At 51.0% G+C, this 15,483-nt stretch overlaps 1 protein-coding gene across 1 annotated transcript in view; it reads left to right on the plus strand.

Moving 5' to 3' along the window:
• Positions 1-7,207: 7,207 nt before the first annotated feature.
• The window catches only part of LOC139383016 (rho guanine nucleotide exchange factor TIAM1-like), an 83,922-nt gene continuing 75,646 nt past the window's right edge, over positions 7,208-15,483 (plus strand). Inside the window, exons 1-4 of the mRNA XM_071127309.1 lie at positions 7,208-7,296; positions 7,500-8,125; positions 9,845-10,217; positions 15,070-15,291. Coding sequence (XP_070983410.1) covers positions 7,509-8,125; positions 9,845-10,217; positions 15,070-15,291 — 1,212 coding nt within the window. The 5' untranslated portion in view covers positions 7,208-7,296; positions 7,500-7,508. The remainder of the gene's footprint in view (positions 7,297-7,499; positions 8,126-9,844; positions 10,218-15,069; positions 15,292-15,483) is intronic.

Genomic DNA, 15,483 nt, shown 5'->3' on the forward strand with positions numbered 1-15,483 from the left:
TGTGACTGCTGTAACGGCTAGATCATGTGACTGCTGTAACAGCTAGGTATGGGAATGATCATGTGACTGCTGTAACAGCTAGCTATAGGAATGATCACGTGACTGCTGTAACAGCTAGCTATAGGAATGTTCATGTGACTGCTGTAACAGCTAGCTATAGGAATGTTCATGTGACTGCTGTAACAGCTAGCTATAGGAGTGATCATGTGACTGCTGTAACAGCTAGCTATAGGAATGATCATGTGACTGCTGTAACAGCTAGCTATAGGAATGATCATGTGACTGCTGTAACAGCTAGCTATAGGAATGATCATGTGACTGTAACAGCTAGCTATAGGAATGATCATGTGACTACTGTAACAGCTATCTAACTGTGTCCTGAAGGAAGAGAAGAGAAGAGAACAGGGAGAAACAGGCTTGTTCCCGCTCGCTGTGACCCAATTATCCAATTGCCCAGACTCTGTCACAACGCCAACACATTTTACACTCTAATTCTTTTCACTTAGCAATTTGGTATTTGTGTCCCTAAATAAGAGCACGATAGTCTGAGAAAACAATCCAGAACCGACTGTGTGTTTTGAGGTTGCAGAGAGAATACACCGAGTGTACAAAACATTAGGAACACCTCTTTCCATGACACAGACTGACCAGGTGAATCCGAGAGAGAATACACCGAGTATACAAAACATTAGGAACACCTCTTTCCATGACACAGACTGACCAGGTGAATCCGAGAGAGAATACACCGAGTATACAAAACATTAGGAACACCTCTTTCCATGACACAGACTGACCAGGTGAATCCGAGAGAGAATACACCGAGTGTACAAAACATTAGGAACACCTCTTTCCATGACACAGACTGACCAGGTGAATCCGAGAGAGAATACACCGAGTGTACAAAACATTAGGAACACCTCTTTCCATGACACAGACTGACCAGGTGAATCCGAGAGAGAATACACCGAGTGTACAAAACATTAGGAACACCTCTTTCCATGACACAGACTGACCAGGTGAATCCAGGTGAATGATATGATCCCTTATTGATGTCACTTGTTAAATCCACTTCAATCAGTGTAGATGACTGGGAGGAGACGGGGTTAAAGAAGGATTTTTAAGCCTTGAGACAATTGAGACATGGATTATGTATGTGTGTGCCATTCAGAGGGTGAATGGGCCAAGACAAAATATTTAAGTGCCTTTTGAATGGGGTATGGTAGTAGGTGCCAGGCGCACCGGTTTGAGTGTGTCAAGAACTGCAACTTTGCTGGATAGGGCGAGGCAGGGGGGATAGGGCGAGGCAGGGGGGATAGGGCGAGGCAGGGGGGATAGGGCGAAAAACAGGGTCAACGAATTGAGGCTCTTCTGAGGGCAAAATGGGGGGGGGGGGTTGAAACTCAATATTAGGAAGGTGTTCTTAATGTTTTGTTCACTCAATGTACATAGAGGGAGTGAGAGGCAATATGCCCCTGGGTGCTCCGAGGAAATATGGTCCTCTAGTCTGGCTATATGCCCCTGGGTGCTCTGAGGGAACATGGTCCTCTACTCTGGCTATAGGCCCCTGGGTGCTCTGAGGGAACATGGTCCTCTACTCTGGCTATAGGCCCCTGGGTGGTCAGAGGGAACATGGTCCTCTACTCTGGCTATAGGCCCATGGGTGGTCAGAGGGAACATGGTCCTCTACTCTGGCTATAGGCCCCTGGGTGGTCAGAGGGAACATGGTCCTCTACTCTGGCTATAGGCCTCTGGGTGGTCAGAGGGAACATGGTCCTCTACTCTGGCTATAGGCCCCTGGGTGGTCAGAGGGAACATGGTCCTCTACTCTGGCTATAGGCCCATGGGTGGTCAGAGGGAACATGGTCCTCTACTCTGGCTATAGGCCCCTGGGTGGTCAGAGGGAACATGGTCCTCTACTCTGGCTATAGGCCCCTGGGTGGTCAGAGGAAACATGGTCCTCTACTCTGGCTATAGGCCCCTGGGTGGTCAGAGGGAACATGGTCCTCTACTCTGGCTATAGGCCCCTGGGTGGTCAGAGGGAACATGGTCCTCTACTCTGGCTATAGGCCCCTGGGTGGTCAGAGGAAACATGGTCCTCTACTCTGGCTATAGGCCCCTGGGTGGTCAGAGGGAACATGGTCCTCTACTCTGGCTATAGGCCCCTGGGTGGTCAGAGGGAACATGGTCCTCTACTCTGGCTATAGGCCCCTGGGTGGTCAGAGGGAACATGGTCCTCTACTCTGGCTATAGGCCCCTGGGTGGTCAGAGGGAACATGGTCCTCTACTCTGGCTATAGGCCCCTGGGTGGTCAGAGGAAACATGGTCCTCTACTCTGGCTATAGGCCCCTGGGTGGTCAGAGGGAACATGGTCCTCTACTCTGGCTATAGGCCCCTGGGTGGTCAGAGGGAACATGGTCCTCTACTCTGGCATTTCTTCTTCATTTATTAATAGAGGGAATATGCAACTAACGCACCCTGCCACCCTCAACACCGCAGCTAACGCACCCTGCCACCCTCAACACCGCAGCTAACGCACCCTGCCACCCTCAACACCGCAGCTAACGCACCCTGCCACCCTCAACACCGCAGCTAACGCACCCTGCCACCCTCAACACCGCAGCTAACGCACCCTGCCACCCTCAACACCGCAGCTAACGCACCCTGCCACCCTCAACACCGCAGCTAACGCACCCTGCCACCCTCAACACCGCAGCTAACGCACCCTGCCACCCTCAACACCGCAGCTAACGCACCCTGCCACCCTCAACACCGCAGCTAACGCACCCTGCCACCCTCAACACCGCAGCTAACGCACCCTGCCACCCTCAACACCGCAGCTAACGCACCCTGCCACCCTCAACACCGCAGCTAACGCACCCTGCCACCCTTAACACCGCAGCTAACGCACCCTGCCACCCTCAACACCGCAGCTAACGCACCCTGCCACCCTCAACACCGCAGCTAACGCACCCTGCCACCCTCAACACCGCAGCTAACGCACCTTGCCACCCTCAACACCGCAGCTAACGCACCCTGCCACCCTCAACACCGCAGCTAAAGCACCCTGCCACCCTCAACACCGCAGCTAACGCACCCTGCCACCCTCAACACCGCAGCTAACGCACCCTGCCACCCTCAACACCGCAGCTAACGCACCCTGCCACCCTCAACACCGCAGCTAACGCACCCTGCCACCCTAACGCAACACCTGCAGCTAACGCACCCTGCCACCCTCAACACCGCAGCTAACGCACCCTGCCACCCTCAACACCGCAGCTAACGCACCCTGCCACCCTCAACACCGCAGCTAACGCACCCTGCCACCCTCAACACCGCAGCTAACGCACCCTGCCACCCTCAACACCGCGCTAACGCACCCTGCCACCCTCAACACCGGCGCTAACGCACCCTGCCACCCTCAACACCGGCGCTAACGCACCCTGCCACCCTCAACACCGGCGCTAACGCACCCTGCCACCCTCAACACCGCAGCTAACGCACCCTGCCACCCTCAACACCGCAGCTAACGCACCCTGCCACCCTCAACACCGGCGCTAACGCACCCTGCCACCCTCAACACCGGCGCTAACGCACCCTGCCACCCTCAACACCGGCGCTAACGCACCCTGCCACCCTCAACACCGGAGCTAACGCACCCTGCCACCCTCAACACCGCAGCTAACGCACCCTGCCACCCTCAACACCGCAGCTAACGCACCCTGCCACCCTCAACACTGCAGCTTTAAAAAATAAAACCCAGTTGCAGCACAGTTGGTCGCCTTGAGGCTCTCATCTCATCAAGCAGTCATTCGGAAGCTTTTTCTCCCCACCTCGCTCTCGCTCTCTCCCCCTCTCTCGCACTCCCCCGCTCACCCCCCCCCTCGCTCTCTCCCTCCCTCTCTCGCTCGCTCCCCCTCTTTATCTCTCTCTCTGTCCTCTGAATGAATAACATAACACAGTGCACTAAAGTCTAGTGTTACTGAAATGAAACTGACCTGAGTCCTCATCAAAGTTAGTTCACTGCAGCATTTCCTGGGAGAGGTGGGGGGATGGAGAGAGGTGGGGGGATGGAGAGAGGTGGGGGGATGGAGAGAGGTGGGGGGATGGAGAGAGGTGGGGGGATGGAGAGAGGTGGGGGGGATGGAGAGAGGTGGGGGGGGATGGAGAGAGGTGGGGGGGATGGAGAGAGGTGGGGATGGAGAGAGGTGGGGGGGGGTGGAGAGAGGTGGGGGGGGGGTGGAGAGAGGTGGGGGGATGGAGAGAGGTGGGGGGATGGAGAGAGGTGGGGGGGATGGAGAGAGGTGGGGATGGAGAGAGGTGGGGGGGGGTGGAGAGAGGTGGGGGGGGGGTGGAGAGAGGTGGGGGGGATGGAGAGAGGTGGGGGGGATGGAGCGAGGGAGAGGTGTGGGGGATGGAGCGAGGGAGAGGTTGGGGGATGGAGCGAGGGAGAGGTAGGGGGATGGAGAGGGGGAGAGGTAGGGGGATGGAGAGGGGTAGGGAAACCAAAAGACAGGGTCAGCTCCAACCATCATGTAACTCTCCCTCTTCACAGTCAACCATCATGTAACTCTCCTCTCCTCTGTCCTGGCTACACTTAAAAGATGTGAATGAAAGCGAGAACGTCAGGAGGAAAAGGAATTATCTTATTTTTCTCCTTCGTTCCATCAGAATAGTGTCGCTAATGGACTAGTACCTTCAGGAGATACTACTGTAGGGAGAGACTACTGTAGAGAGAGACTACTGTAGGGAAAGACTACTGTAGGGAGAGACTACTGTAGGGAAAGACTACTGTAGGGAGAGACTACTGTAGAGAGAGACTACTGTAGGGAGAGACTACTGTAGAGAGAGACTACTGTAGAGAGAGACTACTGTAGGGAAAGACTACTGTAGGGAAAGACTACTGTAGAGAGAGACTACTGTAGGGAAAGACTACTGTAGGGAAAGACTACTGTAGGGAGAGACTACTGTAGGGAAAGACTACTGTAGGGAAAGACTACTGTAGGGAAAGACTACTGTAGGGAAAGACTACTGTAGAGAGAGACTACTGTAGAGAGAGACTACTGTAGAGAGAGACTACTGTAGGGAAAGACTACTGTAGGGAGAGACTACTGTAAGGAAAGACTACTGTAGAGAGACTACTGTAGGGAAAGACTACTGTAGAGAGAGACTACTGTAGAGAGAGACTACTGTAGGGAAAGACTACTGTAGGGAAAGACTACTGTAGAGAGAGACTACTGTAGGTAAAGACTACTGTAGAGAGAGACTACTGTAGAGAGAGACTACTGTAGGGAGAGACTACTGTAGAGAGAGACTACTGTATCCCAAATGTGCAACATGGCGAGAAGGTGTGAGCCCACTTGTAGCCCCCATCCTCCTCCTCCTCTTTCTCCTCCCCTTCCTCACTCCTCCTCCTCTTTCTCCTCCCCTTCCTCACTCCTCCTCCCCTTCCTCACTCCTCCTCTTTCTCCTCCCCTTCCTCACTCCTCCTCTTTCTCCTCCCTTTCCTCACTCCTCCTCTTTCTCCTCCCTTTCCTCACTCCTCCTCTTTCTCCTCCCCTTCCTCACTCCTCTTTCTCCTCCCCTTCCTCACTCCTCCTCTTTCTCCTCCTCTTTCTCCTCCTCTCTCTTCTCCTTCCTCACTCCTCCTCTTTCTCCTCCCCTTCCTCACTCCTCCTCTTTCTCCTCCTCTTTCTCTTCCTCTTTCTCCTCCTCTCTCTTCTCCTTCCTCACTCCTCCTCTTTCTCCTCCTCTTTCTCTTCCTCTTTCTCCTCCTCTCTTCTCCTTCCTCACTCCTCCTCCCCCTCTTTCTCCTCCCCTTCCTCACTCCTCCTCCTACTCTAGTTTGACATACAACTAACACAGAGGAACTGGTGCTGCTCACCTTACTCTAACTACTGGTGCTGCTCACCTTACTCTAACTACTGGTGCTGCTCACCTTACTCTAACTACTCGTGCTGCTCACCTTACTCTAACTACTCGTGCTGCTCACCTTACTCTATCTACTGGTGCAGCTCACCGTAAGATGCTCTCGATGGTCAAGATGCTCTCGATGGTGCAGCTGTAGAACCTTTTGAGGATCTGAGGACCTATGCCAAATCTTTTGTAGTCTCCTGAGGGCGAATAGGTGTTGTCGTGCCCTCTTCACGACTGTCTTGGTGTGTTTGGACCATGATAGTTTGTTGGTGATGTGGACACCAAGGAACTTGAAGCTCTCAACCTGCTTCACTACGGCCCCGTCGATGAGAATGGGGGCGTGGCTCGGTCCTCCTTTTTCTGTAGTCCGCAATCATCTCCTTTTGTCTTGCTGCAGTCGGCCGTTTTTAAAATTTTATTTAACCTTTTATTTAACTAGGCAAGCCAGTTAAGAACAAATTCTTATTTACAATGACGGCCTACACCGGCCAAACCCTCCTCTAACCCGTACGACGCTGGGTCAATTGTGCGCCGCCCTATGGGGCTCCCACTCACGACCGGTTGTGATACAGCCTGGAATCGAACCAGGGTCTGTAGTGACGCCTCTAGCACTGAGATGCAGTGTCCTTAGACCGCTGTGTCACTCGGGAGCCCCGACATTAAACTATTAAACCCAGTTCTGATAGAGTACAGATTGATATTCACAACTTCAATCAGATTCTAGTCAAGGAGGGAAATCTGGACACTCACCCCCACAGAGCTGTTTAAGGAACTAATGTTGTAGGCTATGGTCTTTTTATTTTTCTTTGCTGTGGGATTTGTGGGTGGGTGAATGTTTGTGCGTGTGGTACAATCAGAAGTGTTTATGTGACTTTTCCTACAGTTTATTAGGTCTTGTTGTAACTAGTGGCAACCACGCTTGAACATATTTCCTGGCCCAGTAAAACCAGCTTGCTAGCTTAATACAGGCGTATGGCTGTAGTAAAGCTGTGACTCTCTCAGGTCCTAGTAAAACTGTTAGCTGATCATTGTTCATTATTCTCACAACCCCCATTTCTGTGTGGTCCCAGTCACTGATTGGGTAATTAAATATGTTCAACTTTAACCACAAAATGTCTGCAATTGATTCCCAGCAGGCAGAGTCCCTCCTCTTGTTAAAGTTCATGTTCCTTCAGAAAGACTATTGTAAGTTTTATTCTTTTTTTTTACAGCGATGACTGACCAGGGTTTCTGTTTTCTCTCTCCTCACAGATATTTTTGAGTACATATCAGCGGCATCAGGACCATTCTCTCTCTCTCTCTCTCTCTCTCTCTCTCTGTGATTGGATAGACAGCCTGACGGTTGGAACTCAACATGCCAGTGATGTCAACGCCAGACTTCAGGTTGGTTAACTGATATATGATACGAAGTTCTTAGCAAGATTACATTTATGATACATACGGATGCCGGTTATGTTATTGTCGGCAGGGCATCGTGTGTTTTTACTTAGTGAATTCTCTGTAATTAAAATGTTGGGGTTTTGACACATATCTCTGTAACATCACGAGTTGTTTATCCGTGTAGTTACCTGTCTTTTCTGATGTAGACTGTAACCATGGGCAACGTGGAGAGCCAGAACGGCGATCGCGCCTTCTACGGCACCCAACATGGCCACCTGTCCCGTAAGCACATGTCTCGATCTCTCCGCGTCTCCAACAAGCACCATCAGTCCCAGTCCAGTTCTGGTTCCACCCGCCGCTCCCGTGACTGTCACGCCTCGCAAGGCAAAGTGGATCACCGAAACTCTGAGACCTCCACACGTTCCAGCAGCACCCCTAGTATCCCACAGTCCTTAGTGGATCACGCCCTGGAGCCCTTCAACCAGACCAATGTCCTGTCGGACTACTCCTCTCCGATCTGGGTGGACCGCGTGGCCATGAACCTCCGGCCCGTCTCCTGCCATACCCACCTAGACAACCCGTCTGTAGCGCTCCATCAAGACGCAGAGTCACCTGGGACTAGACCCCACGAACCCCAGGGTCTACAGGACAGAGGACTGGGCCTATACAGTAACACAGGGGAGGCGACCTACCTTCAGAAGACTAGAGACGGACCTAGGGAACCCCGAGAGGTGGTCAGCTTCAAGAAGAGATCCAAATCAGCCGACATGTGGAGAGAAGACGACAGTCTGGATTTCAGTCTGTCAGACCTCAGCCAGGAACATCTCACCAGGTTAGAGAAGTCAGACCTCAGCCAGGAACATCTCACCAGGTTAGAGAAGTCAGACCTCAGCCGGGAACACCTCACCAGGTTAGAGAAGTCAGACCTCAGCCGGGAACATCTCACCAGGTTAGAGAAGTCAGACCTCAGCCGGGAACATCTCACCAGGTTAGAGAAGTCAGACCTCAGCCGGGAACATCTCACCAGGTTAGAGAAGTCAGACCTCAGTCGGGAACATCTCACCAGGTTAGAGAAGTCAGACCTCAGCCGGGAACACCTCACCAGGTTAGAGAAGTCAGACCTCAGCCGGGAACACCTCACCAGGTTAGAGAAGTCAGACCTCAGCCGGGAACACCTCACCAGGTTAGAGAAGTCAGACCTCAGCCGGGAACACCTCACCAGGTTAGAGAAGTCAGACCTCAGCCGAGAACACCTCACCAGGTTAGAGAAGTCAGACCTCAGCCGGGAACACCTCACCAGGTTAGAGAAGTCAGACCTCAGCCGGGAACACCTCACCAGGTTAGAGAAGTCAGACCTCAGCCGGGAACACCTCACCAGGTTAGAGAAGTCAGACCTCAGCCGGGAACACCTCACCAGGTTAGAGAAGTCAGACCTCAGCCAGGAACACCTCACCAGGTTAGAGAAGTCAGACCTCAGCCGGGAACACCTCACCAGGTTAGAGAAGTCAGACCTCAGCCGGGAACACCTCACCAGGTTAGAGAAGTCAGACCTCAGCCGGGAACACCTCACCAGGTTAGAGAAGTCAGACCTCAGCCGGGAACACCTCACCAGGTTAGAGAAGTCAGACCTCAGCCGGGAACACCTCACCAGGTTAGAGAAGTCAGACCTCAGCCGGGAACACCTCACCAGGTTAGAGAAGTCAGACCTCAGCCGGGAACACCCCTCACCAGGTTAGAGAAGTCAGACCTCAGCCGGGAACACCCCTCACCAGGTTAGAGAAGTCAGACCTCAGCCGGGAACACCTCACCAGGTTAGAGAAGTCAGACCTCAGCCGGGAACACCTCACCAGGTTAGAGAAGTCAGACCTCAGCCGGGAACACCTCACCAGGTTAGAGAAGTCAGACCTCAGCCGGGAACACCTCACCAGGTTAGAGAAGTCAGACCTCAGCCGGGAACACCTCACCAGGTTAGAGAAGTCAGACCTCAGCCGGGAACACCTCACCAGGTTAGAGAAGTCAGACCTCAGCCGGGAACACCTCACCAGGTTAGAGAAGTCAGACCTCAGCCGGGAACACCCCTCACCAGGTTAGAGAAGTCAGACCTCAGCCGGGAACACCCCTCACCAGGTTAGAGAAGTCAGACCTCAGCCGGGAACACCTCACCAGGTTAGAGAAGTCAGACCTCAGCCGGGAACATCTCACCAGGTTAGAGAAGTCAGACCTCAGCCGGGAACACCTCACCAGGTTAGAGAAGTCAGACCTCAGCCGGGAACACCCCTCACCAGGTTAGAGAAGTCAGACCTCAGCCGGGAACACCTCACCAGGTTAGAGAAGTCAGACCTCAGCCGGGAACACCTCACCAGGTTAGAGAATGACCGTGATATACTATGACTATGATATGAGGTTTTCTTCCTTAGTTACTTGTAGATGAATGCACTAATTGTAAGTGACTCTGGATATGCTAAAAGACTAACATGTAAATGTAGAGAAGCGGCCAACTGGAGGGTTGTCAGTTCAAATCCATTCAATTTCCGTCTCTCTTTTTTTTCAGCACAGAGGAGATCATCGACACGGAGGAGGTAGAAGACTTCCCTGATTGTGACGGCCTGCTGGGGCTTGTGTCCCCTGAGGGTCTGGAGAGTCTGGACGCAGCAGGCCGGACCAACTCCCTGGACCAGCTCTACGGGGGTCAGAAGACCCTGACCCGCCGACCCGCTGGACGCTACGCTAAGTGGCACCATGACGCTAACCTTTCCGCCCGGGAGGGTGATAAGATGGTGTCTCCGGAGGAGGAGGATGATGGGAACTCGTACGGAGCGTATACTCTGCCCTGCCGACGCTCACACTGCCTGTCTGAGGGGCTAACCAATCCTCGGGCTGCCACCTGCTCCACCATGCAGGGACGCAGGGCACAGACCATACAGGTAGGATGTCACAATGTTGTTACACTGACTCCATGTTTGTTTTGTAGTCATAGGATACACACCGAAAGCATATCATAGACCACACTGGTAGCATACGTAAGGGATAATTAACGAGGGGCTGTGTGTTCTATGGAAACTACAGAACGACGTGGCAGGTGTGTTCCACGACACGCTAGAGGAGTGGAACTGACCTTCCACGGAGTTGTAATGTGTTCCAGAGAACCCAGAGAGCCTCTGGTTTATTCTCCCTTTTAATACCACGGCTATAATTTAACACATTTTGCTGCTAGAAATGTGTTCATTTATTTTTATTATGGATCCCCGTTAGTTCCTGCCAAGGCAGCAGCTACTCTTCCTGGGGTTTATTATGGATCCCCGTTAGTTCCTGCCGAGGCAGCAGCTACTCTTCCTGGGGTTTATTATGGATCCCCATGAGTTCCTGTCAAGACAGCAGCTACTCTTCCTGGGGTTTATTATGGATCCCCATTAGTTCCTGCCAAGGCAGCAGCTACTCTTCCTGGGGTTTATTATGGATCCCCATTAGTTCCTGTCAAGGCAGCAGCTACTCTTCCTGGGGTTTATTATGGATCCCCATTAGTTCCTGTCAAGACAGCAGCTACTCTTCCTGGGGTTTATTATGGATCCCCGTTAGTTCCTGCCAAGGCAGCAGCTAGTCTTCCTGGGGTTTATTATGGATCCCCATTAGTTCCTGCCAAGGCAGCAGCTACTCTTCCTGGGGTTTATTATGGATCCTCATTAGTTCCTGTCAAGGCAGCAGCTACTCTTCCTGGGGTTTATTATGGATCCCCATTAGTTCCTGCCAAGGCAGCAGCTACTCTTCCTGGGGTTTATTATGGATCCCCATGAGTTCCTGTCAAGACAGCAGCTACTCTTCCTGGGGTTTATTATGGATCCCCATTAGTTCCTGCCAAGGCAGCAGCTACTCTTCCTGGGGTTTATTATGGATCCCCATTAGTTCCTGTCAAGGCAGCAGCTACTCTTCCTGGGGTTTATTATGGATCCCCATTAGTTCCTGTCAAGACAGCAGCTACTCTTCCTGGGGTTTATTATGGATCCCCGTTAGTTCCTGCCAAGGCAGCAGCTAGTCTTCCTGGGGTTTATTATGGATCCCCATTAGTTCCTGCCAAGGCAGCAGCTACTCTTCCTGGGGTTTATTATGGATCCTCATTAGTTCCTGTCAAGGCAGCAGCTACTCTTCCTGGGGTTTATTATGGATCCCCATTAGTTCCTGCCAAGGCAGCAGCTACTCTTCCTGGGGTTTATTATGGATCCCCATTAGTTCCTGCCAAGGCAGCAGCTACTCTTCCTGGGGTTTATTATGGATCCCCATTAGTTCCTGCCAAGGCAGCAGCTACTCTTCCTGGGGTTTATTATGGATCCCCATTAGTTCCTGTCAAGGCAGCAGCTACTCTTCCTGGGGTTTATTATGGATCCCCATTAGTTCCTGCCAAGACAGCAGCTAGTCTTCCTGGGGTTTATTATGGATCCCCTTTAGTTCCTGCCAAGGCAGCAGCTAGTCTTCCTGTGGTTTATTATGGATCCCCATTAGTTCCTGTCAAGGCAGCAGCTACTCTTCTTGGGGTTTATTATGGATCCCCATTAGTTCCTGCCAAGGCAGCAGCTACTCTTCCTGGGGTTTATTATGGATCCCCATTAGTTCCTGTCAAGGCAGCAGCTACTCTTCCTGGGGTTTATTATGGATCCCCATTAGTTCCTGTCAAGGCAGCAGCTACTCTTCCTGGGGTTTATTATGGATCCCCATTAGTTCCTGTCAAGACAGCAGCTACTCTTCCTGGGGTTTATTATGGATCCCCATTAGTTCCTGCCAAGGCAGCAGCTACTCTTCCTGGGGTTTATTATGGATCCCCATTAGTTCCTGTCAAGACAGCAGCTACTCTTCCTGGGGTTTATTATGGATCCCCATTAGTTCCTGCCAAGGCAGCAGCTACTCTTCCTGGGGTTTATTATGGATCCCCATTAGTTCCTGTCAAGACAGCAGCTACTCTTCCTGGGGTTTATTATGGATCCCCATTAGTTCCTGCCAAGGCAGCAGCTACTCTTCCTGGGGTTTATTATGGATCCCCATTAGTTCCTGTCAAGACAGCAGCTACTCTTCCTGGGGTTTATTATGGATCCCCATTAGTTCCTGCCAAGGCAGCAGCTACTCTTCCTGGGGTTTATTATGGATCGCCATTAGTTCCTGTCAAGACAGCAGCTACTTTTCCCGGGGTTTATTATGGATCCCCATTAGTTCCTGCCAAGGCAGCAGCTACTCTTCCTGGGGTTTATGTGGTACTGTGGAATAGAGTTCCATGTTGTCATGGCTCCATGTAGTACTGTGGAATAGAGTTCCATGTACTGTGGAATAGAGTTCCATGTAGTCATGGCTCTGTGGTACTGTGGAATAGAATTCCATGTAGTCATGTCTCTATGTGGTACTGTGGAATAGAGTTCCATGTAGTCATGGCTCTATGTAGTACTGTGTAATAGAGTTCCATGTAGTCATGGCTCTATGTAGTACTGTGGAATAGAGTTCCATGTAGTCATGGCTCTATGTAGTACTGTGGAATAGAGTTCCATGTAGTCATGGCTCTATGTAGTACTGTGGAATAGAGTTCCATGTAGTCATGGCTCTATGTGGTACTGTGGAATAGAGTTCCATGTAGTCATGGCTCTATGTAGTACTGTGGAATAGAGTTCCATGTAGTCATGGCTCTATGTGGTACTGTGGAATAGAGTTCCATGTAGTCATGGCTCTATGTGGTACTGTGGAATAGAGTTCCATGTAGTCATGGCTCTATGTAGTACTGTGGAATAGAGTTCCATGTAGTCATGGCTCTATGTGGTACTGTGGAATAGAGTTCCATGTAGTCATGGCTCTATGTAGTACTGTGGAATAGAGTTCCATGTAGTCATGGCTCTGTGGTACTGTGAAATAGAGTTCCATGTTGTCATGGCTCTATGTAGTACTGTGGAATAGAGTTCCATGTAGTCATGGCTCTATGTAGTACTGTGGAATAGAGTTCCATGTAGTCATGGCTCTATGTAGTACTGTGGAATAGAGTTCCATGTAGTCATGGCTCTATGTAGTACTGTGGAATAGAGTTCCATGTAGTCATGGCTCTATGTAGTACTCTGGAATAGAGTTCCATGTAGTCATGGCTCTATGTGGTACTGTGGAATAGAGTTCCATGTTGTCATGGCTCCATGTAGTACTGTGGAATAGAGTTCCATGTAGTACTGTGGAATAGAGTTCCATGTAGTCATGGCTCTTGGTACTGTGGAATAGAGTTCCATGTAGTCATGGCTCTATGTAGTACTGTGGAATAGAGTTCCATGTTGTCATGGCTCTATGTAGTACTGTGGAATAGAGTGCCATGTAGTCATGGCTCTATGTGGTACTGGGGAATAGAGTTCCATGTTGTCATGGCTCTATGTGGTACTGGGGAATAGAGTTCCATGTAGTCATGGCTCTATGTAGTACTGTGGAATAGAGTTCCATGTAGTCATGGCTCTATGTAGTACTGTGGAATAGAGTTCCATGTAGTCATGGCTCTATGTAGTACTGTGGAATAGAGTGCCATGTAGTCATGGCTCTATGTAGTACTGTGGAATAGAGTTCCATGTAGTCATGGCTCTAGGTAGTACTGTGCGCCTCCCATAGTCTGTTCTGGACTGTGAAGAGATCTCTTGTGGCATGTCTTGTGGGGTATGCATGGGTGTCCGAGCAAAAAAAATAGCTTTTTTTTCAAAAACAAGGACATTTCTAAGTGACCCCAAACTTTTGAACGGTAGTGTACATTGTAAGGTTAAGATCAGGATTTTTTAAGGGCACCACTGGTACCCTAGTTTCTAGAAAGACCCGTCTGTAGACTAGGCTAAGGTTGGTCAGGGTAGGATCAGGATTTTTTAAGGGCACCACTGGTACCTTAGTTTCTATAAAGACCCGTCTGTAGACTAGGCTAAGGTTGGCCAGGGTAGGATCAGGATTTTTTAAGGGCACCACTGGTACCCTAGTTTCTAGAAAGATCCCTCTGTAGACTAGCTAAGGTTGGCCAGGGTAGGATCAGGATTTTTTAAGGGCACCACTGGTACCTTAGCCTAGTCTACAGACGGGTCTTTCTAGAAACTAAGGTACCAGTGGTGCCCTTAAAAAATCCTGATCCTACCCTGGCCAACCTTAGCCTAGTCTACAGACGGGTCTTTCTAGAAACTAAGGTTGGCCAGGGTAGGATCAGGATTTTTTTTAAGGGCACCACTGGTACCTTAGTTTCTAGAAAGACCCTTCTGTAGACTAGACTAAGGTAGGCCAGGGTAGGATCAGGATTTTTTGAGGGCAGGGTTGCCACCTCCACATCTGCAGAGACGGTATGGACTCTACCCAAGGTGAAGGACTGCTGGTGTGACAGGACTGAAGCTTGGTTTTCTGTCAGTCTGACCACATGTCTGGAGACCAATAGAATGCAACAAGTGTCCATAGACTGTGTGTGTCTCACCTCTACCTGTGTAGGTGTGTCTCTACCTGTGTCGTGTGTGTGTGTCTCATCTCTACCTGTGTGGGTGTGTCTCTACCTGTGTCGTGTGTGTCGTGTGTGTGTGTCTCATCTCTACCTGTGTGTGTGTGTGTGTGTGTGTGTGTGTGTGTGTGTGTGTGTGTGTGTGTGTGTGTGTGTGTGTGTGTGTGTGTGTGTCTCAACTCTACCTGTGTCGTGTGTGTGTGTGTGTGTGTGTCTCAACTCTACCTGTGTCGTGTGTGTGTGTGTGAGTCTCACCTCTACCTGTGTGTGTGTGTGTGTGTCTCACCTGTGTGACTGTACCTGTGTGTTTCCAGGATGTGACAGCCGGAGAGGGCAGTGAGTACGAGGACAGTGGCATAGACGGGGTGACGGCTTCGGGGGCGGAGCATCAGTACCGGCGCTATAAGACCATGTCTGTGTCCTTCTCCGTGTGCTCGGCGGCGGGGCGGAGCCTGTTCGCTGGCAGTGACAGCGGAAGCAGCAGCGGGGGAGGAGCCAGTGAGGGGGTTCAGGGGGTCTACGAGAACTTCAGACAGGTGAGTTCTGGTTCTGGTTCACACACACACACACGATCACAATCATCATCTGCTATGTGTGTTTCAAATCAAATAGGTTTTTAAAGCCCTTTTTACATCAGCTGATACACAAACCCAGTCTAAAACCCCAAAACAACCAGCAATGCAGATGTAGAAGCACGTTGGCCAGGAAAAACTCCCTAAAAAGGCCAG

The sequence above is a fragment of the Oncorhynchus clarkii genome, chromosome 24 (assembly GCF_045791955.1).
Source record: "Oncorhynchus clarkii lewisi isolate Uvic-CL-2024 chromosome 24, UVic_Ocla_1.0, whole genome shotgun sequence".
Classification (NCBI taxonomy): Eukaryota; Metazoa; Chordata; class Actinopteri; order Salmoniformes; family Salmonidae; genus Oncorhynchus; species Oncorhynchus clarkii.